Raw genomic sequence first — 25,743 nt, 5'->3', positions numbered from 1 at the left:
GTAGATATTATCTTTAAGTGCACTAGCTCATCACACTTGTGATTAAACAATAAATTAGTTTAACTTTGCCAGAAGCATTTTCAGAGTTCCAAAAGGTGTGATGCGAACAGATAAACTTTTCCTGAACTGTGTTCTCCTAACCTTGTGGAATAGTTTGTTACAGATTTGTAATTATGTGGCAATTGTACCAGATAAAACTAAACTGAAAGTGTTTTGGTTGTTTTTGAAAGTGTTATTACTACTCTTTCACACATGTTCTTACATTGTGCTATGGCAATTATAGTAATAAAAATCTTGACACACAAACCACTCTATTCAGCTACACAGTGATTTTCATGTTCCTTCAGAATAACAGTTAAAATTAGGTATTATACTTTTTCTTGTTTTCTAAGTGTGGTACAGCTTGATTTTAGTACTTTATCACATCATTTGGTTCATAAAATATCACTTTTCCCTCTGCCAAGGGTTTGATCATGAAAGTCTTTTACCTGGAGCTATGCAGGTTGAAGAGACATTTAGTGACACAGCAACTATTTTTCTGCCTAAACTTACTGCCTAAATGCTATAAAAAAACGGACCACACAAATCTAAAGCAAAGACATACCCAACTAAAAAGCTGGGTAAAGCATCTTTGTTCCATTTTTCAGGTCACATGGCAAATGTTCAAGAAATTGACATATTGGGATAGTATGCAGTCAGAAACACCACTACAAGTGCATGATTTCTGATGGCTTTGTGAAGGATGTGATATTACAACAAGGTGAATAAATTGAACTTCTTGTTTCTTATTCAACACAGTAGGTCAGCACGTACCAAAACTTTAGGGTGAAGTCCTGACTTTGCTGTATGTGCAGTGTGTCTTTTAGCATCGGCTTCAGTGGAGCCAGCATTCCACTGAACAAAGCCTAGAGGCTTAAAGCTTATGATTTACAGATGAGTGCTATGTCTTTACGGGTGTTTCAAGCATAGGCAACCATCCTACATCATGAAACCTATGATTTCTCTGCTTCCCTGTTTTGTATAAAGGATGTGAATATGAAAAAAATGCCCCCAGCTCTCGTTGTTTATACAATGCTGGCTATACTCATTGCTTCTACACCTGAGTACATAATCCTCCTTGACACTGTGATCTGCACAGCAGCTGGGACTCAGTGTTGCAAACAGTTTTGCATGTGATTAAGGGCAAGCAGGTGACTGCTATCCTGCAGTGGCCAATATTTTTACGGCCAGCAAATGTTGAGTGGGAATGGGAAACAAATAGGAACTTTTAAGCAATGAAAAAACAACCTGTCAATTTCTTTCCTGTTACCAGGACTGTTCAGCCTGTTTTCCACAGACTTTTAAGACACACATGGATAGTAGACTAATTCCTCCCCACCTGCACCCCACAGATGAACTAGACTGGAGAGCAAAAGTCTTGATGCAAGAACTTTTACATTTCTGCATAATCAAGAGCCAATCCAGATTTTAGAAGTGTTTTAACAAATACTGCTAGTAAGTCCAGAGTTTTTAATGAATATTTGATAATTCTTTCAATTTGTGTAGCAGAAGCTTACCATATACATCTGTGTGATAACTTCAGGCTTCAGATAAGCAAGTACACTATTTGAATTCTCTAAAATTATTTCTACTTATAATAGGTGTGATTTTGATTTTTTTCCCCAGCATATGGATGAATCTATGCTACATAAAGCCCACTTAAAATAAATATTTTCCTGCTTCAATCATGTTTAGAACCTTGACATTTAATAGAACAATCCTTTAACTGAAATGGAAGTAGTGATCAACTGGATAACCATGTTCTAGAAAAAGCATCTACAATCAAAAAAAAGCCCCCAAAGGGCACATAGTGACGATCACAGCCAGCTCTAATTTTGTAAAGCTTAGCATCTTATCAGTGTTGTCAACTCTTGCTTTTATTGCAAGTCTCATTATGTGCTGGGTCCAAGACTTGAGCTCCGAAGTCATGTGCAAATATTAGAAATTCTTCAATTTTTAAAAACTAAATTTCTGATCTTCGTAACTGCAAAAAAGATTAATGACTCAGATGAATCACAGTAGCATGAGAAAGATTATTATGTTTTTATACCTTGGTTTGTGCTTTTATAACTTGGAGAGTTGACATGTGAGCTTTGTGTTGCAGTCATACTCTAAGGGAGTTTTTATGAGTCTGCTCTTTTTTTTTTTATCTCTAGTGAATCAAAGAATTGCAGTGCTATAGCAGCAATCTTGTCTCTGACACTCAATGATGACCTTCCCAGCTTCTGCTACTTTTGGCTCTCATGTCACTTCTCCCTTTTCTGTTCTTCCTCTCTTACTTTCTAGGAAGGACACACAATCAGAGCAACTGATTAACAACAGAATTAACGTTCAGGCAACTATGGGAGACACTTTATAGCCTCAAATTATAAACCTTAGATGCTTCTGTTGTTTCTGTCACCTACTTTCCTGTCTGAGGCTTTTGAACTGAGGCCACTGGAACATTATTAATTGCATATAAAAAACTATTGTGAAGTAGGAAGCCACCTTTTATTAAAAAGCAACAACTGCAAGAAACCCTCTTTAACCCCCTCCCATCCAAACACCACCAAAAAGCCTTGACAGCTTAGCAGTTCTTCCCTGTGAACATGTCGCAGGTGAAAATGAGCTTTTTTGTAGATGGGTGCTGAACAGGCAGTCACTGTATTAAGAACAAAACCGCAAATTAAATTAAAACCCCAAGTAGTTGAAAGAGGGTAATTTTAAGGGAAAATCTCCTTTTGTGCTTGTAGAAATAAGTAAGTATACCAAGTGACTGTGATTAAATGTGAATTGCAGCAATTTTAGAGTGAAAGAGGATGAGTAAACGAAAAAAGTGATCTCAAAAGTCTATCTGATACATCAGGTGTTTTACCATCAGAGCCTGCTCAAGGTCTGTGGACAGAAACACAGCTGTGAAAATGAGAGCACAAAGGAGGGCTTGGAGCCCAAGATTACTCCTCCTGCCTGAGGAACAGGAGAGCCAGGCAGTCCTACTGCTCCTAGGAGTGCATCCCCCTCCTCTGGCAGCTGCCCCACAAACACCAGCCCCGCCTGGGCTGGCAGCAGGGGCAAGAGCTGAGCCAGCCTGGCTTTCCAGAGCTCTTGCATAGCCAAACCAGGCAGAGCCCTACTGCTTCTGCCAATAGCTGACTGATAGTTTCATACATACCAGAATTAGCTGTTTCCCTTGACTGCCATCATGGTCCCTCTTTAGGAACAATTTAAAACAGTGTTTCCGTGTGTCTTTTATGTACAAGAGCTGTATTTCTCAAATTTAATATGGTTGTTCTGGAAACACTGCAGATAGGGTGTAGTAATTAACTTCTAAAAGTACTTAATACTTTTGTTGCCAATGACCCATGTAAAGAAAGATATCTGAATGAGAAAATCGCATCCAAATGGAATTTCAATGCAAATGAGCTGTTGCATTAAGGAAAGTGTGCTAAACAGCTAATTGCTTTAAATAGATGTTTGACTGGAAACAGTGAATAGTGTACTCATTTGACAAGGATGCAGAATTACTGGATTTCTTTCTAGGTATAAATACACATGAATATTTTATGATACTTTCATGCACGTGACACCAATCTGCATGTTGTTCAGCACATCTTACTGGAATAAGGGTGCTAGGTAATGCTGGATTTTGTTTTATGAGACCAAAACACAGGAGGACTTAGCATTTTTATGGGAATTTTAAGCATGATGTCTGACCAGTTGGTTCAAGGTGGAGCTCAAATTCAGCTTAATTGCAACAGGAAGCCTAAACAGTTGCCTAAGACGAAAGGCACACATGCAAGCAACAAGCAATGATCATTCCCAGTGAACATTCAAGAAAAAGGCTCTTCACTCTTATACTGTTTTTTTTCAAGGCTACAAACACAACCTACCATTGGACTCCAGTTCTGCAACTACTTTATGAAAGTCTTAATACTGATGACAATTCTGTACATTGCAGTCTGAACCAAAGCTCTTTACACACACTGAAGTATGTCCCTCTGGAATGACATGGTCCCATCATCAAAGTACTGCACACCACTGTGCTCATAATCCAAACTTCCCCACATTGATGAAACTAGGGATTGACATCGCAAACTTACTTTTTGAATTTGTTTATTATCCCACTTTCATTTTTCTTGATGTCATGCACCATCTTTTGAAGCTTCCTGTAAGATATTAAACAAAGCCAGCATTAAATTACCAAGTGGTTGAACAGCCATTAATATAAATTAAGAAAAATATGCTTAATATATCTTCAATAAGTAGTTTAATTGTTAAATCATTTGTGCATGAAGTTTTCCTCCCTTTTTAAGAGCTCTTTAGCATTATTTGTGTTATCCTTCTTCTTAATACAATTATGTACAATATAAACAATCAATTTAAGAGTAAGTGCATCAGGAAAAAATAAATCGTTGCCTAAATTAATAGTTTAGAATATTTAAATGTTAACATTTTATCTAGAACTGACTTCACAATACTGCACAGCTATAATGAGAATGTCCTCTGATTTCTTAAATATAAGGAGAATCATGGACAAATAATTCACAAGCACATCTTTAATTCCTGCTGGATACTCAAACTATTAATTTACAGCAAAATGATATAGTGCTAATATAAAGAAATGAATTATTTATAGTTGTGAGAAACAGGTATACAACAAAATGCTCCAAAATTTCCAACAACAATGTACTACATCTGTAAGAGTAGCTTGGATTATTATCTAAACTAACCAGATACATGAAATCTGAGGTGAAAAGCTCAGAAGAACTTCTGCTTTTCTGTTGTATTTGTTGGGGTTTTTTTTCCTAACAGATTCAGCTTCTGGTTCTGCTTGAAACATCACAAATAGCCATCATCTGCAGTTTGCTGTTTCTGTGTTGTGCCCCAGCTGGCACCTGGCAGTGTCTATAAATGAAAAGTAATGAGGAATGAAAAGAATGAGAGGAGATCTAAATGGTTTAGTTCTAGTTTGGGGAGAATGGTTGTCTGCAAGTGCTTGTATTTCTTTCAGAAAGGCTTGCCAGACTTCAATTAGGGATGCATGTCAGCATCAGTTAATTTCTTTTGTTGTTTGTCGGAGATAGGACTCAAACACCACCACCACCAAAAACCTAATAGTAGATTTCTATCTGAATATTGCTTATTGCTCATCACTGACATTAATACATCTTTACATTAGCAAAATTATGGCTTTATTTTGAGAAAAGGTGGGCTTTTTTCACATTACTGGCTTTATTCTATATTGTCACTTAGTTGCTAAAAAAATCATCACACATGAATGCAAATAAAATCCACCACAAAATTGATAAGCACAGGTACCTGAATTAGTTGGCTTTTCATTTGATCATATTTAGGTGAATTGATTAGAGTGTCATGGGAGTTCCATGAGCCTTGAATATGGCTATCATTTAAAAGATCATTTTATTACATATTTCTATTTAAAAAGGTGCATTTAAATTAGAGTTAATCACATGCACTGGTGCTATTATGATATTTTTTTCCATGCAGAAGGACTGAAATCAGAACATTCCCATTTTTTGCAGAGTCAAATTTCTTAAAAATCTGTCTCTCTTATTCCTTATTCTTTTTATGGAGGCATTTAGATTTCTAATTACAACTTTGATAAATTAGGGAGTACCTAATATGTGTTTGTGCAAATTTTTTCAGTCTTTAAAGTTACACAGCTCTTACAGGAGTTGTTAGAACACTTGTTTGTTGCCCCTGGAGAAATTATTTTGCCTGAAGCATGTGAGAGTAAGCAGATAACCAGTTCACTAAGTGGGAAGTGTAGGAAGTCATCAAGCACAGCTGATCTCCAGTTCAAGTGGAATCCCCTTTGACCCATAAAGTTGAATGGGCTGCAAAAACCAGTCTGTCCAGTTAGCTGGAGGCTGAAATTTCTTGAGGTGCCAGGCCATATAAAAGACAACAACTGAAAAGTTTTACAAAGAGCTGTCTGTCTGATTTGTGATCTTAGAGAGAGAGAAGAAAAAAATGAGAGTCAGATAGAAAAGTCTATGGCAAGAGGGTTCTCTGAATCTTAAGGGACTCAACCCCGAGCCCAAAGGCCATTCCAGAGCGATGAGAGAAGTGAAGCACAGAAGGGCATTTATACACCTAAAGTTTTGACTGAATCTACATATCTGACTAGCACTAAAATACTTGTATGGCTCTCAAATATTTGAGATTATACTCCAAGTAAACAGGTTTGTTGTGAGAGGACCTTACCAGAGCAGCAGTCCCGAGAGTACCTAGGAAATGGGGGCTCCCATGGCCCAGCGTAGGCAGCCCTTGTGTCAGGTATGTAACTACAACCCTCTTTCTTCACAACACACCTGAGTCAGGACCTCATTACCAACTAATGTTTATTCTCTAGTGTTTTCTTGGGATGAGCAGATACTAGAAATACTCAAGGACCTCCATCAGCTAGTACTCTAAATGAAAATTATGAGTAATGCTTGTCTTACATTGCATTGCATATAATTAAAGATAATCAAGAGGTAAAACTTAAAGTTGCTTCTTTAACTATAAGCTCCAACTCTTCATTAAACCTGCTTGGGATCTTTTTATGCAAAATCAGGTCTGCAGATAAAGGTGCAGTCTGTGTTACTGCTAATCTTTGAAAACACGTTTCAGCAATAGATATTTTGAGATACAGTGTAATTGTAACTGGTATAGACTGGATGGGACCCTTTGATCAGGATCTCATAGCACACAGAATAGATTTTCAAAGTTCTGCAGGTAGTAAGTTTGGAAGTCTAGGCTGTAGGTGCTTCTAAAAAGTTTCATGTTTCTTACAAATACATTAGAAATTCTACATGTTGGAAGGAATAACAAAAAAAGACAAACCTAAAATAAAACAGTTTTTAGCCCTGCGTTGCTATTTTTCATATCTTACCAATTTGAAACTCCAGTAATTCAGAATTACCAGATCTGTTGAAAAAGGGGTCACTAGCTGTGAAACAGATGTGAAGAAAGGTGGACAGTTTTACTGTTGTAAATACCATACATCGTGAAAGAAGGATTTGCTGTGTATTTGCACCTTGCTGCACTCAAGGACTGGCAGAGCTGCCTTGAGATAAAACAAAATGAAACAAACCCACCCTCTCTTTGATCTGGTCACAGCTCAGCTTATGAGGAACATGGGATGATGAAGGGAGGATGATGAGTAGACCTGGCCTGTGACACATCCCTGCCTTCAAACATCACCTGGAAGCCTTCGGCTCTTTTGCATACAGTCCTTCCTACAAAAGCTTTCCAAAGGTAAAATCATTTTTAATGAGAAAAATGAAGAAGAATAAAGTGCGTAACACGTTTTCAACTCGGATGTGAGATGAGGTACAGAGTCCCCAGACTTGAGAAAGAGAAGTCTGTCTTAATTTCAGACAGATTTGCGTAGTATGGAATTCTCCAAACATTTAAACTAGTTTTTGAGAAATTATATTTATGGGTATTAAAATCTGTGAAGACATTTACCAATATGTATTGTGTAATATGTGTGTTATGGCTCGGAGCAGCCAGCATGAGTGGCTCCCCAGTGGTCATGACCTGTCCCTGCTCCTGGAAACAGGGAGGGATCTCCCATGTGCATGAGCAGCACAGTTCACCCCCTTGTGCACAGTGAATCCAGTACTTTGCACTTTCAGCACACACATTGCTTGTCAGTGTTTTATCTGTACAGCTGCCTCTGTCACATGGGAGTGACAGCCCATAGCAAGAGAATTTTGCAGGGTCCCTGAGTAGGCAGAGGGACACAATTGCTTCAGGGCGTCTGGCTGTGAGCACTTGCACCTGAGAGGGGTCCTGCTATTGTTTTTGGAAACAGGGCTGACTGCAGCATCAGTGGGGAGTGGTAGCAAAACAGAAACTAATTTTAAATGATTTACAGGAAATTTTCTCTATTACAAGCGTACCTATTTCTGTTTATCTGGGGGATGAGAATTATACCTTCTTAAATTTCTGGTGTTTACCGGACTGTCTGAATTATCTGTTTTGCCTCTTGAAAAATCCCCATCTGTACTCACAAACCAGTTTCTTTAGTTAAAGAAGAGCAGAATTTTGAACATGATATATTCACATGTTTGCTAGGGCAGCTTTGCAAGCAATATTGACACATTCACCATTAAGGGACCCGTATGTTCCTTCTCCTCCTCCTAACATCAGTTAGATCTTTAACTGATGAAGTTGAATTGGTTTTAAAATAGTAAAATAATTTAAAAAATAAACACCCTAAGTCAGCCAATTTGCATGCCAATTGCAGTTCTTACACATTTTTGGGTACATCTGTTTCTCACTGACAGGACAACCTGTAGTTCTGTGCCTAGAGAGTCACATTTTCTGAAGATTACTACATCCATTCGCTTAAAGTAAAACTGTGGGTAGGTGCAGCACTCACTTTTGTCTTAAGAAAGGCAGATCACATTTAAACAAAAAATTGTTGTTTCTCAGTTTTTGTTTGTTTGGGTTCTTTTTCAGGCAAATTTAAATACTTGGCATTAGAAACCTAGAATAGGATTTAGTAAGTGCAAATTCAGACTTGAAACAAAAAATGTCCAAAAATACCCACTTGCCTCAGCTATAAAGTTTTACAGGAAAGAACCACAAAACATAAAGCAAGGATGAGTATAATGGAATTTGGAGAATAAAAGCTAAGTTATTAGAAGATAAAAACCAAAACTCAAAGAGCAGAAAATTAAAAATTACTACAGCTACCTCTGTTAATTAAAAAAACCCCCACATTAAAATATGAAACTAAAGAAAGAACAGCAAGTCCAGACTCCTCCTTTATGGCTTCTCACAGCACAATTATTCCACCACCTTCTCCCCAGCTGGTCTTTGTTTTGTGTTTCTATTATCCTTCAGTTTTATAAACAGCTATGCAGGTGACCAACTTAAGAAAGAAAGTTATTGTTTCTGGGAAAAGGGGAAGACTCCTGCATCCTTTTGAGGAGGGGAACCTGCTTACCTAGAAGGGGATTTGCAAAAGTACCACTTGAGATTTTGAAAAGCATGAAGCTCTTACATTGAAATATCTTCTCAAACTGAAGTAACAAACTAGAAAAGTACCACCTTTTCTATGCCAGGCTTCCATGAAAGCAATGCTCCTGACATGGTCTTTGTGGAAGAACACGGATTTTGATGAACTGGGAGAGTGTCTTCCTAAGATGTATTCTCATATTACTTGTCAGTTTAGTGCCTCAAAGACAGTGAAATTAAATGTTATAAAACAACTCTATCTCCTTCCACCTCCCTTCTAATTCCTCGGTAGACAGCAAAAAGAAATACCAAGTACAGAAAGCATCTAATTCCTCATTAGACCTCCTTCAGGTGCTTCAGATCTCCACATGCACACACCCTTATATCATATGCTACCTGGAACTGCAAGAGTGGGAGTTTGCAAGGAAATGCCAGGTGGAATCAGCCACCTGGGTCAGAGTTGGTGTTTTCAGTGGCTGTGATATGTGAAAAATGCATAAAAATGTGTAAGAGAGACAGCTGAATCCTTGAGGTGCAGTCAGATAAACCACCTCAGTAGCTACTGGTCCAAGGTAGGGCCTTACAACCCCTCATCCACTCTGGGGTCTTATCCACCTCCTGCAATGGCTTTCATGATGGGAGAAGAGGAAGTTTAGAGCTGGAGGTGGTAACCTGTGACACCAAACCATCCATTCAAGGCACTGAGCCTTTGATCTTTATCTGTAAAGCTATCTCAAAGCTGTGAAGAAAAGTTCAAAGAGGCTTGCTTATCAGAAGAAGTCAATTACAGCTACCTATCTGAGAGGAAGAAGGAACAAGGAATTGTTTTCTCCCGTGTTTGGGAGATGCACAAGGGGAAATGACAATAGTTTATAGTAATTTTGACAAGAGTGTTGTTTTTTAAAAAGTCTCAAAAACATCCTATTCTGCTCACTTTTGAATCATCCACTATTTTGCCTAAAGGCAAACCCCATAGTTAGAGCAGGTGTGTGTTTACATGGTACACACAGAAGCACAGAAAGGCTAATTGATTCTATTTTTCATCTTCATATGCCCTCTACATAATCTTTACAAAAATGCTGACAGTCCTCCTTGTACTGGTAAGTACTAATATTCACTGAGTAAATAAAAAAGTAGCATGTAAAGGGATAATACATCCTTGACAGAAATCATTCCTAACATGAAAGTAAACAGTGTAAGTACTTTGAGGTGATTGAGAGTTCTGCATATTGAAAGAACCCATTCTAAGCATCTGAATTTATCTGGAAACAAACAAACAAACAAACACACACACACACTTCAAGGTTTGGACACCTCTTCGCTCTTATCCAGATTGCTCTTCCCTTTATTCCAACTGAATATTAGTGATACAATAAGGATTACAGAAAATAATTAGGTATTATGATATGTAAGTGAATTACATGTCACTTTTTGACATAAAAGGTAGAGGATATTTTCTGTTCTGTAACTGACCTGTGCTCTGTTTTGAGCCTTTTTTTTTTTTTTTTTTTTTTTGCACCAGCTCTCTGGATAAGTTAATGAACCAAAAAACCACACACAGAAGCCGCATTCACAAGAGTTACTCCACTTTTCTGAAAGGTTTTCAAGCAGTAGGAGGAAGATCAGCACATTAGGCTACTCTAAAATACAGTTCCATTGTATTCAGTTAAAACTGAGTGCTGTACCTCCCTGAAGGATTAGTTCCCTACAGCCTGATTGCTCAAGGAGAGCAAGCGCAGAGATTTAAAAGAATTTAAGGGGCTTTTATGTTTCAACAAGAAGACGAAACAGAAAGTCATTGCAGGGAAATGAATAAAGACAGGATCTGGTATGGACCCAGAAAATTACCACTAACAAACACTGCTGTACTTGGGCTGAAAGTGTTCTTGTTCAAGCAACAGAAGCATACCCATCATAGATGTGGGGTGGCACTGACAGGGACCTAATGGAGGTTACTCATGTATCAGTTTTGTTTGTTTTGTTCTGAAGCCTATCAAATTCTGTTAAAACTCTTGAGAAATTCCCTAGTTGGTCCCTATGTCACTTTAATGGAGCCCACATGGGCTGCCATTGAAAGGGGAAATTCCGTTCTTCTCTGTCCTCGATGCTTCCCCAGTTATGATGAATCACGGGACTTCCAGCTGGGAAACGAACTTCTTTTTTCTTTTGCCAATTTAGATAGCAGCAGGATCAGATCCAGCTTTGTCATGTGGTCACTGAAACCCTAGTGCCAGTGAGAGGGCAGAGAGGGGCAGGGTGAGCAGGGGCATTGGGAGGGTGGAAGAAAGGGATCTGCTCTTTTGTCTGCAACTCAGACTTATGCTAAAATAAACTGGAAGTGTAGCTACAGCTTCAGTAGCACTTTGTTGCCTCTCTGCTTCTGGCAGAGTTGCCTACAGCATCCATATTTTAAGACAGGAAGGAAAAACTTAGCCACATGGTATAGCCTCTGGTAGTAACAGCCTACTTCAGCCGGTTTCCCCTTGAATTAAGCTTGAAAAACATATACTCATGTTTTTCATATTATTGCCTCAGGATACATTATTTCAATTCTTTCTAAAGTATTTACTGGGTAGTAATTTATGTTGAGGTCATAAACTTGTAGCATTGCACATTTGGCTTTGCTAATGTCTAGAAAATTAACTTGTTCAAAATGTATATACTAGCAGATTAGGATAAAGATGCTAACAGAATTTTCAAGCTTCTGTTACTCCTCAGTAATTTATTATGGCTAACACAAACCAAACATATTTACATAGTATGAACAGTTTACCAAAAAATCTAAGATGATGCCCTAGAGCCAAATGGGAAAATACTGGCCCTTTCAGCCATTGCTTCCCATCAATTTTTCAATTCTCCTGTCTGCTGAGCATATAAACTAATACGTTTTTCCAGTGCAACAATTTATGATTGTCATATGTGCCTTCCAAATGCTAAGTATCTATCACGTTTTAATGTCCTGTGCAGTACATAGGTTTTGAATGATTCTGTAAAATACAAAACTCTTTTGTTCTTGAATCAACATATCACTGGGTACTTCATATAATCATATTATGATTTAGTATCTAGCACTCTACACAGCTGTATGGGGTACATTTATAAACTAATGGTAAAAAATGGTTGCCAAGTTTGCCAGAATGTTGGGGGTTTTTTTCCCCATGGCTATGAAAATTAATTTATTGGGTTATTTGCTTGGCTATTGATAATTTATTATTTTACTAAAAAAGAACTCCAAAAACCCCAAGTCATTAGATCAAATCTAAATTACTCCCTTCTGCTGAACAACTGACAGTCACAGGCCAAGGATAGTGTCATTTGTGTTTGCTATGGTTGACAAATGCTCCTACTCTGGACAGCTATTTTGGCAGAGCTACAATGTCACTACAAGACCTTATTTTATTTGGAACAGTGTCCATATGAAACAGTGGTAGAATATGCCATGCCAATGACTGAACAATTTTGCTAGCATAAGTAGAATGAAGCTATAGGTACTATATAAGCATAGCTGATCTTGTGAACAGATCACACTTTACACTGCTGTCTACCTGCAGAGATTAAAGCAGGGCATCTCTTGATAGTTTCAATATTATACTGCATCATTTTATCCAAATTGCCATATTCTTGTTTAAAACACATGTAGATCACAGTCACACTTAAACATACTTTTCTATAAACAGCATTATAGGCAGGAAATTCTGTGTGAGAATAAATCCTATGTGGTGATTTAGTTTGGGTTTTTTTTTTTCCTCCCTTCAGCTTGTGAGTGGGCTTTTGTTTTTTTGGGGTTTTTTTTGTCCTGTAAAAATTAGCTTGTTTCAGGTTTGGTTTTGTTGGTTGGTTGGTTTTTTAGCTTGGAGATCAATCCAGGCAGGATGACACAGCTGGAAAGAAGAAAGGAAGCCTTAAAGGGATTGGTAGAATGAAATGGTTGTGCAGGGAGAAGGGAATAAAGAAGGGCAAATACAGATGAGACAGAGACTATGCTGTGCTGAAGGAAGGTCAGAGGGAGAAGCAAGAGGATTTGGCTGGAGAAGTAACACTGAGTGAAACAATGGATTTTTGCAGTGGTATTTGGGGAAGTTTGCATTTCCTATCTCATTCCATTCCAAAGTCCAGAGATGAGAGGGATTCATGAACTGTTTAAGCTGACAGAAAACTAGAGGAAAACAGAGATTATAAAACCTTATCCTTCCATCAAAATCCTGTGCTTTGTACGGCAAACAGGACCTAACAATCCTACAGAAAAATCTTTTGTTTGTGCTCATCAGCACAGCTAATGTAGCTGGTGACCTCCTTTCCCCATGCCTGTAAAATTCAACTTTGAAGACTGCAAATCACTGAACTGTGATTTCATGTGACCTTATGCTCAGCCTACATTTTGGTGGGCTAAAACACGGGTGTGCCACAAAAGCTGCTGTCACCACAGAGTGATACTGCACAGTGGAAAGTTGTCAGGAGACACTGGAAGCTGAGACAGGAGGTGGCTGTGTGTGGCAATGGGTGGTGTTCCAGAAGACCTTCACAGCTGTTACGTCCTTAGGGCAGATTAGACTTTTGCTAGAATGAGGAGAACACCAGAGCAGGTAGAAGAGCAGAAGTGAGGCTGAGAGAATTGGGATTGTTCAGCTTAGAAAAGGCAAAGCTCTGAGGTGACCTTATTGCAGCCTTTTAGTATCTGAAACAAGATAGTATCTGTCTACAAGAAAACTGGAGAGGAACTGGTTACAAGGGTATGCGGTAACAGGACAAGAGGGAATGGCATCAAACAGAGTGGTTTGGATATTAAGAAGGAATTCTTTACTGTGAAGGTGGTGAGGTACTGGAACAGGCTGGCTTGAGAACTTGTGGCTGTCCTATCCCTGGGAGCGTTCAAGGTCAGGTTGGATGGGGTTTTGAACAACCTGATCTAGTGGAAGGTTTCCCTGCCCATGGCAGACGGATGGGATCAGGATGGTCCCTTTCAACCCAAACCACTGAATGATTCTATCATTTGCATAGCCTTTCCTCTGGACTCTATGTCTAATAAGAGGTTGAGATGTTGAAGTTGGATGTGGGCTTTGATGTTCAATTCTGTCATGGGGAGCATTTTCTAGGTTACTTTGAAACTCCAGTTTATTTCTTGCTTGAGTTTATTTTTGTTCTTATGTCCTGTTCAAGTTCCTTGAGGCAGAAAACTAAGTTAAAATTTGCCTTGAAAAACCAGATTAAGTTTTTAAGTCTGTTTGCTATTTGCTACCACTAAGAGGAATTAGCAGAACCACTATAATAAAATATTTTCTTACAGTGCAAAACTAATATTCAGATATTCCCCAATCATTTTCTCCAAAAGTAAATGCTCACTATGGTAAAGCATCCTATACATAGGAGGTGTCAGTTTACAGCTAAATATCATTTCACTCCCAAATGAATTAATTTTCTACTATACGCTTTCAAAAAGGAACAGTGTCAGAAGATCCTCTGTTAAAAAAAGGCCTAGCAGTTACAGCCAAGCTATCAGTAGAAAATTAGTGAAGACCATAAACACCTCCAAGTTTGACAGACAACTAACAGACATTCAGGCCTTAAGGAAACCTGTCTTGATTTTCATAGAATTAGGACTTAAACCCCTCTTTGTAACAAGGGCTACTAATACAAAATCCTGCAAAAAAACCCAGACACACTTGTTCAACCTGAGAAACGTAAATTGCCAGCTTATTTCCACTTCCTTTTAAATGGGCATTATGCTTGGAGATTAATGATTTTAAGCCTTTGTTTTTGTTGGGGGCAGAGACAGACAGCTGGAAATTAATGAAGTCATCTGAAATTAACATGAAACTGTTCTCTTGGAAAAGGCTGTTTGCAATCTGGAATTTGCTGGCTGCGTGACCTTAGGCAAGTGAAAGCATGTGGCACACTTTGGTTTGTGCCACGGTTTACCCGTCACTGCAGCAGTGATGATGCCTTTGGAAAGGACTTTGTGCTGAGCAGCTGAAGCCAGCTATAGGCAGAGGGTCATCATTAAGGTTTGTGGTCATAATAAAAACATGCAGCAGGTCTGAAGAGATGTTGTGACACAGTCACATATAGTAGCTAGAAATTATCTAAATACCAGGAATCATAGGCTTATAGTCTAGGGAAGATAAACCACAAAAGTCTGCAAGGTTAGTGCAGATTTTTCTTTGAGCTGCCAACTTCCCATTACCCATGCTGTCTACTGCCCCTGATCATGAGTGCATCTATTTCTGTATGTTTGCAGCACAATTTTTGTCCCCTGAAGTTCAGTCTGAAATCCAGGCACACTAGAGCTTGCCATAGCAGCATGGCTATTGCTCATGTATTCACTCCACACTTTGGGAAATGATTCAAAGTACCAAATTATTTGTATGCACCACAGATCAGTTTCTCTCACAATAAATAACCAAGGCTTTGAATTAATTTTTCTTGACTATAAGGAAGAAGGTAGAACACACAATGTACTCGGAAGCAATATTTGTATTATACTGTGCATGCCTTATAAGAAATGATATATAAAAATTAATACTGGAATTCCATGAAATTCCAGCATTCCTGTCCAACTATTACTGAAGTTAGTTGAGTGGCTTAACTGCAAACAATGTACATACCACAACATGTTAGGCAGACAGGCATATAAGAACACTTATAGCTCTTATTATTGCAATAGACTTAACAAATGGATCATGTCAGGAATTCAGGTCCGACATAAGATTTGCTAATGCAACAAAAACCTAGGTCTGGTAGGCTCAGCTATACCCATGGAGAATAGTTGAGCTTAGCAAAACCACATAATATCTAGTTTTTCAGGTCTACACTTAAAAAAATTAAAAGATCCACTCTCAGACAGTGACTCAACAGTAGTGCTTTTTAAACTTTTGCTGCTACAAAGCAGAATTTTTAAGGAAGCTGTCTTTAAAAACGCAAACTATAATTGCTTCAATTGAAACTATGTTTGGCGGGAACATTTCTTGGCATTGCATCTTAGCATATGAAGAAAAGTATGTTTTTTACATAACCACTTAGATCATGTAAGATTCAGTAAACTCTGAACCACCTATGTGTGTTCCATGCAGACAGATGTGGAAGTCAACTGGTCATAGAGCATGAGGAGGTGCCCAGCTGTTTCAAAGAAGGAGGAAAATAACATACCGCCATGTTATGCTGATCTCTTCCTGTATTTGCACATCTCTCTTGGATTTATCCTGTGAATATCTACTCATGGAAAGTTCTGCCTTAAGGTTTTAAGATTCTGATACCATAGTAAGATTTTGTCGTCAAATATCCAGGTTTCTAAGGAGTATTTTGACATGCTCAAATTGAAGCATGTGAGTCCACTGAGCATGGTGAGAATGCTCACACACTTGAGAAACGTGTTTTCAGACATTCCCTGCACAACTAGGCTGAATTGGCCGTGAGCAGGAGAGAAAAAGTAACTTGTAATATTTCAGGTTAATACAGGAAAGCAGAGCTAACTTCTTTCTCTTCTCTATTTTACAACAGTATTAAAACCTCAGACTAGATGGAGAGTGTCATCCATGTGAAGATGCAGCAGAGGTGTGGCGCTGCCTTTCAGGTTTAGGGCTTTTGAATCAGTTCACCAAAAAGTTGTGGGTCGTTATAACCCTCACATATAGACCCACTTCGGATACTTTAAAGTAATTCTGCTTTAATTGTTTGCAAAAGTGCAGAAGACTAATCCCAGCTACAATTTTATGACAGCAGAGAGTGTGTACTTTATTTTTTATGTACCAGTAATGCATGGAATCAAGCTTTCCATCTTGTTTCTGAACTTGTTATTTAAAGATAGTTAGTTTAGACCAACGGTGAGCTCTGGCACCATTGAAACCAGTTTAGACTACTTAAGGTGGTAAATTGCAGACAATGAGGAAATTCTCTGTGTTCTTCCCCCTGTCTATTGAGCCTTCCACAGAGTTCTTGCCTGGGCTTAGGATGCTTAGAAAGCCTGCTAGGCTTTTATTAGGTCTGCCTGGCTGAGGAGCGCAAGTGTCACTGCAGCTCTGCAAGTACACACACCCTACAATAATATTTCAACAGTATGGAAAGAGTAGATATCAATAAACTGCATTCCATCAAAATGAGCTTTACAAGGGATTATTCCAGTTGGCATGAAGGTTTCTGGGGAGAGAGAGAGAGACTTGAGAAAGGTCTATAAATTAGTATTGAGTGCCTAAATATGAATTATTTTAGGAAAAAATATTTTTCAGTATTTCATTCTTATTTTTCAGGGGAAGAAAAAAATTCCATGTTACTTTAAATTGAAACAGAACTTCTTTTAACTATTCAGAAATACAAAAAGTCATAATGAAAGAGCCTTGAGATGCCAACTGTACCAGCACACCAATAGAGACACACTAAAAATACTTCAGTAACGGCCAGCTTCTGCTTTTTTCCTCTCAAGCCCTGTATTTAACATTGTTCTCCTTCACTTAGGAACATTTCCCGTTTTCCAGTTCCCTCTATTCCACCAGTTCTTTCGAAGATTAGGAAATATTACAGAACTTAACTGCAAAAGCCATCTTCGTAGGACATTAAAGCATTAAGCAATTAATTAAGTTTTTCTAATTTGCATAAGACTCATACATCATAATGAGTCACACACTATTTCCTTACAGCTTTGAAAGAGACACTTTGAAAACACTCCTCTTTGCGCTGCACATGAAGCCGACACACATTGTGCTTTGAAATCAGTGTCCTGTTATCCACTCCAGACCCGTGTTTACTTCCCGCACTTCCCTGCAGCGCCCTGGCCACCGGTAATAACTCCGTTTTACTCTAAAACTTCTGCCAACTTCCTCGTGCCTCGGCGCCTCCCAATCCCCCCGCACGCCGCTGCAGGAAGGGGCTCGTCCCCCCGCTGCGTTCCCGCAGCAGCCCCCGCGCGGCTCCGTTCCCGGAGGAGACCGGGAGCGAACCAGCCCCTACCTGAACTTCTCCCCGGCCGGCACCGTCAGCTTGTTGAGTTTGTCCATGCCCGTGAGCGCTGCCCCGCAGGACACGCTGCCCTCGGCCCGGCACCTGCCGGCGCCGCCGCTTCCCCGGGCCGGGCTCTCCCTCCGTCGGGTCCCGCCGCGGCCGTGCCGCGCTACCGGAGCCTCTCCCCGTCCCACCCGCAGGCACCGGCGGAGGAGGGACCCGGGGCTCGGCGCGGCCCCGCCCCGCCCGCGGCGCGCACAGGTGGCTGCGGAGCCGGGAGCCGAGGAGGAGCCTTTGGGAATGGGGGCGAGGGCTCGCCGATCCACCGATCCAGCCCTCCGCCTGGAGCTGCCGGAGCACCGCCGGGCCGCGCTGGCCGGGGAGCTGCGGAGCGGCGCGGGCGGCCCGGCTGCGCAGCGGGCGGATGCGGACGAGCTCAGCAGGCCGTGCCGGGGCCGGTGACCCGCTCGCTGCCACCTGCTCAGCTCAGGTGACTTTGCCGGCTGCGGGGAGAGATGAAGGCGCCTGATTCCCCTTCCCCTTCCCGCTCCTCTACACTTCTGGTGAATTTGTGCCAGGTGGGAATATGCTGTGTGGGAACTTTTCCTTTCCCGAGGTTCCCCAGCAAAAGCAAGAGAAAACCATTACCTTATCTCCATTCTTTTGAATGTAACTGTAAAGAAAAAAAAGTTTCTTACCCTAATTCTTAAACTAAGGCAGGAGAAAACCCCGATCCTTCCAGAGACACAGCAAAGCTGTTCCCACCCAAGATGCAGGCAGCTGTGTTTTATGGCTCTGATATCTCTAAGCCTGGGGTTTTTTGCTAGTCTTGAGCTCAACCATATTTTCCTCTTTAAAGATGAACTTTGGAGACAGCCAGTTGCTTCTGAGGGACAATGTAGGCAGTTGTTCCCATCCAGCCTTTATCCTGAAGGGCTGATTCATTTGAATTCTGCACCTTTGGAGGATGGTGCTTGTTGCTCCCCTTCTGTATCTTTGGCCTCTCTGCATCTTAGTTTATAAGCTAAGGCTGTTCTAGGGAAGAAACCTAGTAGTTATTTTTTTAAAAATTGTACAGCTGCATAATTTTAATATGTTTTGATAAGTACAATACGTTTTGAGAACACACAAAGCTATTTCTTGGTGAGATTCTCATTGGCACTTGGCTAGGTTTACGCATGGAATTGTCCTCCCCAGATTGTACTGACTGAAGTTTTATCTTGTGAAACTGAAGGAGCAAAACAGACTTTCCTGGTTAGTGCAGGTGGCTCTCGGGAAATAGCCTGCCATGAGATTTTTGTCTTTGGTAGTATCATTCTGATCTTGGCAGGCAGGTGCTTTTGGTCTCTGAGCTTTCAGCATAGAAATCACTTGATATTTTAATACAGTATTTTTCTAGGCTGGGCTGATAGCGTACAAATTGCTTTTTTGGGGTATCTTATAAAGTTTGTGGGCTTTAAGGAATAATATAATGTTGAATGTCATGTAATACACAACTGGAATTCCACATTGCATTGTATCTGGTTGTGGACCAGTCAACTTTGCAATTTTACTTCCTGAAAGTTATTTTGAAAATTAAATTAATTTTGAATTAAAAATTCACACTCTGACAATGTGAAGAAGTGGGTATGAATAAATTGCTGTGTCACTTTCCCTTTTGCTTATATAATCTTCCCACTTATCTGAACACATACCAGAATAAGAGATTTGCTCAGTAGGCTCCTGCAGTGGTTTCCCTTACACAACAACTGCCTCTTGCCTGGCTATCACAGAAAGCCTGGGCTGTTTTCCTTTGGGATCTTTGGTGGTAGCCTGTCATCTGCAATGTTGTGCTGGTTTCGCCTTGTTTCTTCCTGACTCAACCAAAGCTACAGGTTTAAAGCTCTGCAGTGCCCAGTGCAGAGGCTGCCTCGCCTGTCCTTGCAGTGCTGTGACCTCCCTGGTCCCAGGAAGGGGCGGCTGCTGATGTGTCATGCTCAGGGCAGTCCCTGAGTCCCGTGCACTCAGGGCTTGGTGACAGTTTGACTCACACAGGATTTCTCATCCCGGTCATCTGCCGGGATTTCTCATTCCGGTCATCTGCTGGCCCCTGTGTTTCTGTGGCTGTGCAGTGACATGGACTGGGAAAGGAGTCCACTGCAAGCAATCTAGCAAAAAGTAAAAAAATTAGGGGGTTTTAACTGCATCAGTTCTTTGATTTGATTTGGTGTACATATGTTTGTGAGGGTGCAGCACAGGGTGAGCAGAATAGGGCGTGTGACTGCTTACATTGGTACAGCTGCCAAGAAGTTACTCCTAAGAAAGTCTTCATTACACAAGGCTTGTTCACGAGATTTTGTGGCACCCAGTTAGCTCTTTCTGTTCTGCCTCCAAGTCAGTCTATCTGGCCATTTGCCCCAGTGCTGAGAAGGCTGGTTTGGGTGCAACAACATAAGAAAACCACTAGAGAAAAACCTTAAAAAAGAAGGGCATGGCCAAGCCCCTCCAAACAGCCCTAGGCCTCTCCTTTTTGCCCAGCAGGTGTTTTCAGAATTTGAGCTTCTGGCCCATATTGGGACTGATCCTGTCTGTAGTCAAGTGGACTTGTACAGCCCATATGGACAGGGACACATCACAGTGTCCAGCTAGCTGTGTGGCCCTGCAGACCTGCACCAGCGACAGGGAAAGGAGCAGGAGTTTCTCCATCTCTCCAGCCTTACTCATCACCCCAAAACAGTGTCTCTGGGGGTCCAGGCTGGAGGTGGGGCAGGGCCTGACTGACCTTCCTTCCTCTTTGGGAGCCCTGGGAGAGCCTGGAGGTGGTGGTAGGTTTGAGCCATGCAGCAAACATAATGTCATGCTATTTTTGTGGTTGTAACCCCAGCAACTCTCCCTCTTTGACATAATAAGCTCATTTGGATAAGGCAAAAGAGGAACTGGGATTTGTTTTACCATGTGGGTGGCATCTTGACCATAGTGGTGGTTAACACGAAACTCTCCTGCCCAGCCACAAGGGCTGTTTTAGATAGATGGGGATTTGTTTCCAGGGATGCCTGTGTCACCTCCCTGCTCCCTGGCACATCTGTAGCCAGTGGGGATTGTGCTGCTGCCTACTGAGACATGGCCTTGAAGCCTGGGCCAACCTGCACTGCCCAGCTGAAGGATAGGGCCCTGGGGTGTGGGGCATAATGCTGTCCCAGAAGAATGTATCTTGAAGTCTTGGATGAGGCATTTTGCAGAGGTGTTCCCACAATACTGGTTCTCTGGAGCAACATCACTCAAGTCTTTTACCTAAATTGTATTTTATTATCTAATGTTTTAAGAACCCACATCCACACAGACTCTGTCACTTTTGTGATTATGTAGATAAGCACTAACTTTATTTTCCTGTATATGGCTGCAAAAGATAGGGGATGAATTCCTGGCACTGTTACCTAAAACAAGTAATGCAGGATTTGCCAGTAAATTCCCTTGGCTGGATGGCTTACAGAATATATATGCATTCTATTTTAAATTTTTGATGCTCAAAATGCCATTGTGATTTTGAGAAAGGCCTTCTAAATGCTTGGATAGATTTTCTAAATGCCTTTTTCTGTTGCAACATAATTTTCTCTTCACTGCAAGTGTTGTGGCTCAGTCTGCGTTGGTCTCTCTCATCCTCTCCCAATATGACTGCATAATTCTCCATTTATGCTCATAAATAGAAGGATTTTTAAAAGCAACTTCTTTATCTTGTATGTTCAGAAATAAAACCTGGTTTTTATCCCCTCTGCTATTTTCTGCTTTTTACTTCCCACCAGCTCTTTCCTTCCACATGCTGCCTCATTATGGTGGCATGTTCTGGTTTCTGTTTCAGAGCTGTGAGGCCATTGAGGCATGGCCAAAACCAGACTTGCTGAAACAAACTCTGTCACAAAGACTGTGAGCATCCTGTCTTCCTTTGGTCAAAATTTGCTGTGAATTGCCAGGTATTTCCTGTTTCAAGGCTCCAGTTCTCTGTATCCTATTGTTAGGATAATTTTTGATTTGACTTTGAATTTCTGAGTAGATAAAAAACTCCTGTAGCACAGAAACAAAAAATCAGATGACTTGTCTAAAGCATTTTAGTTCTTGGTAAATGATGTCCCTAGATCAGAACAAGCATCTTCTCATACAGAGCCAATTGTCGAGAAATCATTAGGCAAAATCCAGAGTTTGGCTGCTATCACTGACAAGACTGGTGTATTTTCTTGCCCGAAGGTTTATCTCTGACTCCTTTGATGACTACCTTTTCTTATTTCCACTGAAATTAATGCTTTCTAGTTTAACACCTTCTAGTACATGGTTTGTATGATGCTTTTCGGTTTGTCAGGGGTTCCTGCTGTAGCTACAGAATTTAAACATAATATATCAGCTGTGCATATCTTCCTTTAAGATTCATAAGTTTTGATGCTAACACTTTTTTATGGAGACCATTTTTGCCATTGTCTTAATGCAGTTTACAGGTTATGAGTGTGTTTAGTCTAGGGAACCGAGGGGCCTGTTTGAGTTCCTGATCTGGGTTGGTGCCTGAAGCCACATCCTGACTGCAGGTGGGCTGAGGCTCAGTGGTGCAGCAGCATCTACCTATAGCCTCCTCTGCATGGCAAGAAACCCTAGGAACGTGTCCCAGGTAGGAGCTGTGGCACACAGGAGAGATGGGCAATCAAGCTGCAGGAAAGAGTGTGAAAAGTCCAAGCCAGTGTACAGGTACAGCCTTGGCTCTCAGTTGCCATTTCTGAACCTCTGGGGTTTCACACAGCTGAAATAAAAAGCAGACAGTTTTAGACTCTATCATAGAGCATAAACGTTTAGCAATGATAAGCTGAATAAAAAGAACTCCAAATAGATTGGTTTAAAACGATGATTTGCAGTAAATCTCTGTAATGTTTATTTTTGATGCTTTGAGGAGACAGTGCTGCTGCATCAAAGGACCTCAATCTATGCATGGCTATTCAAGAGGAAGCTATTTTTTACAAATTACATTAATGCTCATAGATACAGTCTAGTGCCTTCAATGTATGTAAAACTGCCAAGATTTCAAATCAGGTTTGATTTGAACTAAGCAACCAGTTTGATTGTCAGGTTTCATTTTTATTTATTACATGACCGTATAAGTCTTACTTTTTCTCTCAGTCATGTTCAGAAGCCCATTTCTTAACCCCTTCTCAATTAACAAAGTTTTCTCTCCAACATTGTTAGAGGTGATTGGCCCAAATTTTTTTCTTAGAAGTACTCAGGAGTGAAGGATGCAACTGTTCTTTATAGGAAAGAATTAATCAAGAGAATTTCATGTACAACTTTCTCTTGCCAAGTGTGTTCTTAGATTTTGACTTCCCTACTTTTGGGGAATGTGGAGAATCACAGCACGTTGCACAATTTGCTCTTTAAAAGACAGCTTTGTGAACTTTTGCTTGGCTTTTCCTTTAGGAAATCCTGGCAATAGAGCGGCACTATAAGTTCTCCTGAGCAATACATAAAATGATTGCTGATTCACTTCAAAATATCTGTCTGATTTTACTGTCTTGAGGTTATAGTGTTTCACTTAGCTCAGAGATACTTTTCCCTGCCTATATCTACAGGCTGTCTTTAATCTCAGGTTGAGAATTGCTTCGAAGAGAGTATGTATTCAAATATGAAGGACTCTGTTTAAAAGACACATCTACTGCTTGAGCTCTGATTTTGTACTACTGGATTAGCACGAAAGGGAGAGCCCCAGCCATAGAAGCACTGTAATGTGAATGTAAATATAACTGGTCATTAACAGGAATTTGGCTTGATCAGTCTGTGTTCACATGAAAGTTAGGAAATGATTGCCACAGTTCTCTTTTTCAAGGCTGTGGAGTGAAAATAGCTCAAACTGCTACCATCTACATCAGAAAACAGTCCAAATATAAACTATCTGAATCTGAACTGGAATCTGTAGTCATGTTGCAGGCTCACTTTTTTCCTAACAGAATCTGCTCTTTGATGGTATTCTGTGTGTATTTGATTTCTTCTGCTTTCAGAATATCCGTAGAAAGATGTGCCAGCAGTGGGCTGTGGTGACAAAGAGCAGAGGGGAAACAGAGAGTTAGCAGTAGACTGTCACATGCTGCCTTTGAGGGTTTTGTGCTTGATTATATGGCTCCAAATGCAAATTTGTGGTACTTTATGCCAGGCCAAAAAATGCACTCAAACTCCATTGTTTGAAATGATGTCAATTTAGATGTAGTGTTTTGCCCCCTCAATTTCTATTTTGGTTGATACACTGCCTACATAACTTACTGTTCACTGTCCCATAGCTGGTATTTGGAAAGCATGAGTTTATGGAACATGATTTCTCATTATATTCTCTGTATTTGCTACTTACTCATTGCTACAAACAGGTGAAACAGTTCTGCTTTACGTTTAAAATAATACATCTCTGTTTTTTCCCCAACTAATCTATTTCAATGTCTTTTTTCCTTTTCCAGGATGCATATGTGGCATTTTAAACTAGAAAACACTCCTTGTACAGGGAAAGTTACATGTGGCCTTTAGTTGTGTCTTAGCAGATGAGAGGAGGGTACATTTCTGTCCCAAGTGTTTTTAAGTAATACTGATTTTCAGAAGTTTTAGTCTTCTTGCTGTGAGTCAAATGGCTCAATACCACAATGTTGATTTTGGAAGACTCCTATCAACTGTCCTAGAAATCTTAAAACTGTAATAATTTATCATTTTGAATACCAAATGGCATACTCAAAGTTGGTCTTAAAGTACTAGTAATAGGAGATGCATTTGAAAATGCAGCTATAAATTTTATTGAATGGGATTTGGGTTTGTCATTAGGCTCACTGGAGGAAGCAGGTCATACATGTAGGTATGTACTGCAGGCAAAGATGTGAAAACAGTAAATTTAGTAGGATTTTCTCATGAAGAGTCTTCTGAGCAAACAATTTTAGCACCTGCTGAGAATATGTGTTTTATTTCTCTGGGGACTGTGCAAAAAGCTGCACTTCTGCTTTTCAGTTTTACTGTCATCTGTTCCATGTGCATACAGAAACACAAAATTTGCTCCTACAGACACACTAATTATTTACTGTCAAACTCAAAGTGTTTGAGATCTGATTGTCTAAGAGGCAGTGACCTGTGTTGGAGCCAACAGACAGCCACACTGACTCTTGGGAGCAGCTCTGCTTGTGCTGCAAAGCTGATCCCCTTCCAGCAGTCAAGAGTGACTGCAATGGAGATACCCCTAACTGGCCTGCTTAATCCCACTCTGAGCCTAACCATACAAGGGAGGGTGTAGGGGCACAGGCTGGCAAGCCATGCTTGTTCCTGACTTTTCTGCAGAGCTTGTATACCCTGCTCTCCTTCCTCCTCACCCCTTGTTGCAGTAGGGTTAAATGGAACGAGTTTGCTTTCTCATCCATCTTCCTGTTTGGGGTGTGGATTTACCCTGAAGGGTACCCAGGAGGCCTTCATGGGAGCAGCTTGGGATATTGGGCCCTGGCATTGAGAATGAGACTTAGGACAGGGAAGGATCAGGGAGAAGCAGTGGTTTGTGTCCTTTCTTTCAGCAGGTGCCTATGAGCATCAGTCAGCATCCAGGCATAGATGGTGAATGGTCTAAATATGTTTGTGTCCCTGCTGACAAAATCGCTCACAGAAACAAAAGGCTGCACAAATTTTTAAAATTTCACAGTGAAAGGAATGTCTTGAAATAAGGTTATTTTTGTATAATGCTGTTACACATACCATGATGCCTTCAATATCTGGAAAATGCTGGAAAACTAATAATTTTTAAACCACTTCTTTCCTGTACTGGCCTGTAATACATACAGCCAAGGGAAAGGGTTGATG

At 40.4% G+C, this 25,743-nt stretch overlaps 1 protein-coding gene across 7 annotated transcripts in view; it reads right to left on the bottom strand.

Moving 5' to 3' along the window:
* The window catches only part of BLNK (B cell linker), a 95,031-nt gene that overhangs the window by 26,348 nt on the left and 42,940 nt on the right, over positions 1–25,743 (bottom strand). For 6 of the 7 annotated variants that reach the window (XM_010410250.4, XM_010410256.4, XM_010410242.4 and 3 more), the window contains one exon: positions 4,119–4,184. In XM_010410250.4, the coding sequence (XP_010408552.1) occupies positions 4,119–4,184 (66 nt within the window). Of the gene's footprint in view, positions 1–4,118; positions 4,185–17,931; positions 18,014–25,743 lie in introns of those variants that run through there. The other variant, XM_039554468.1, reaches the window with a different exon arrangement.

The sequence above is a fragment of the Corvus cornix genome, chromosome 6, assembly GCF_000738735.6.
Source record: "Corvus cornix cornix isolate S_Up_H32 chromosome 6, ASM73873v5, whole genome shotgun sequence".
Lineage (NCBI taxonomy): Eukaryota > Metazoa > Chordata > Aves > Passeriformes > Corvidae > Corvus > Corvus cornix.
The sequence above is the reverse complement of the archived record's forward strand: the minus strand, read 5'-3'. Positions and strand labels throughout refer to the sequence as shown.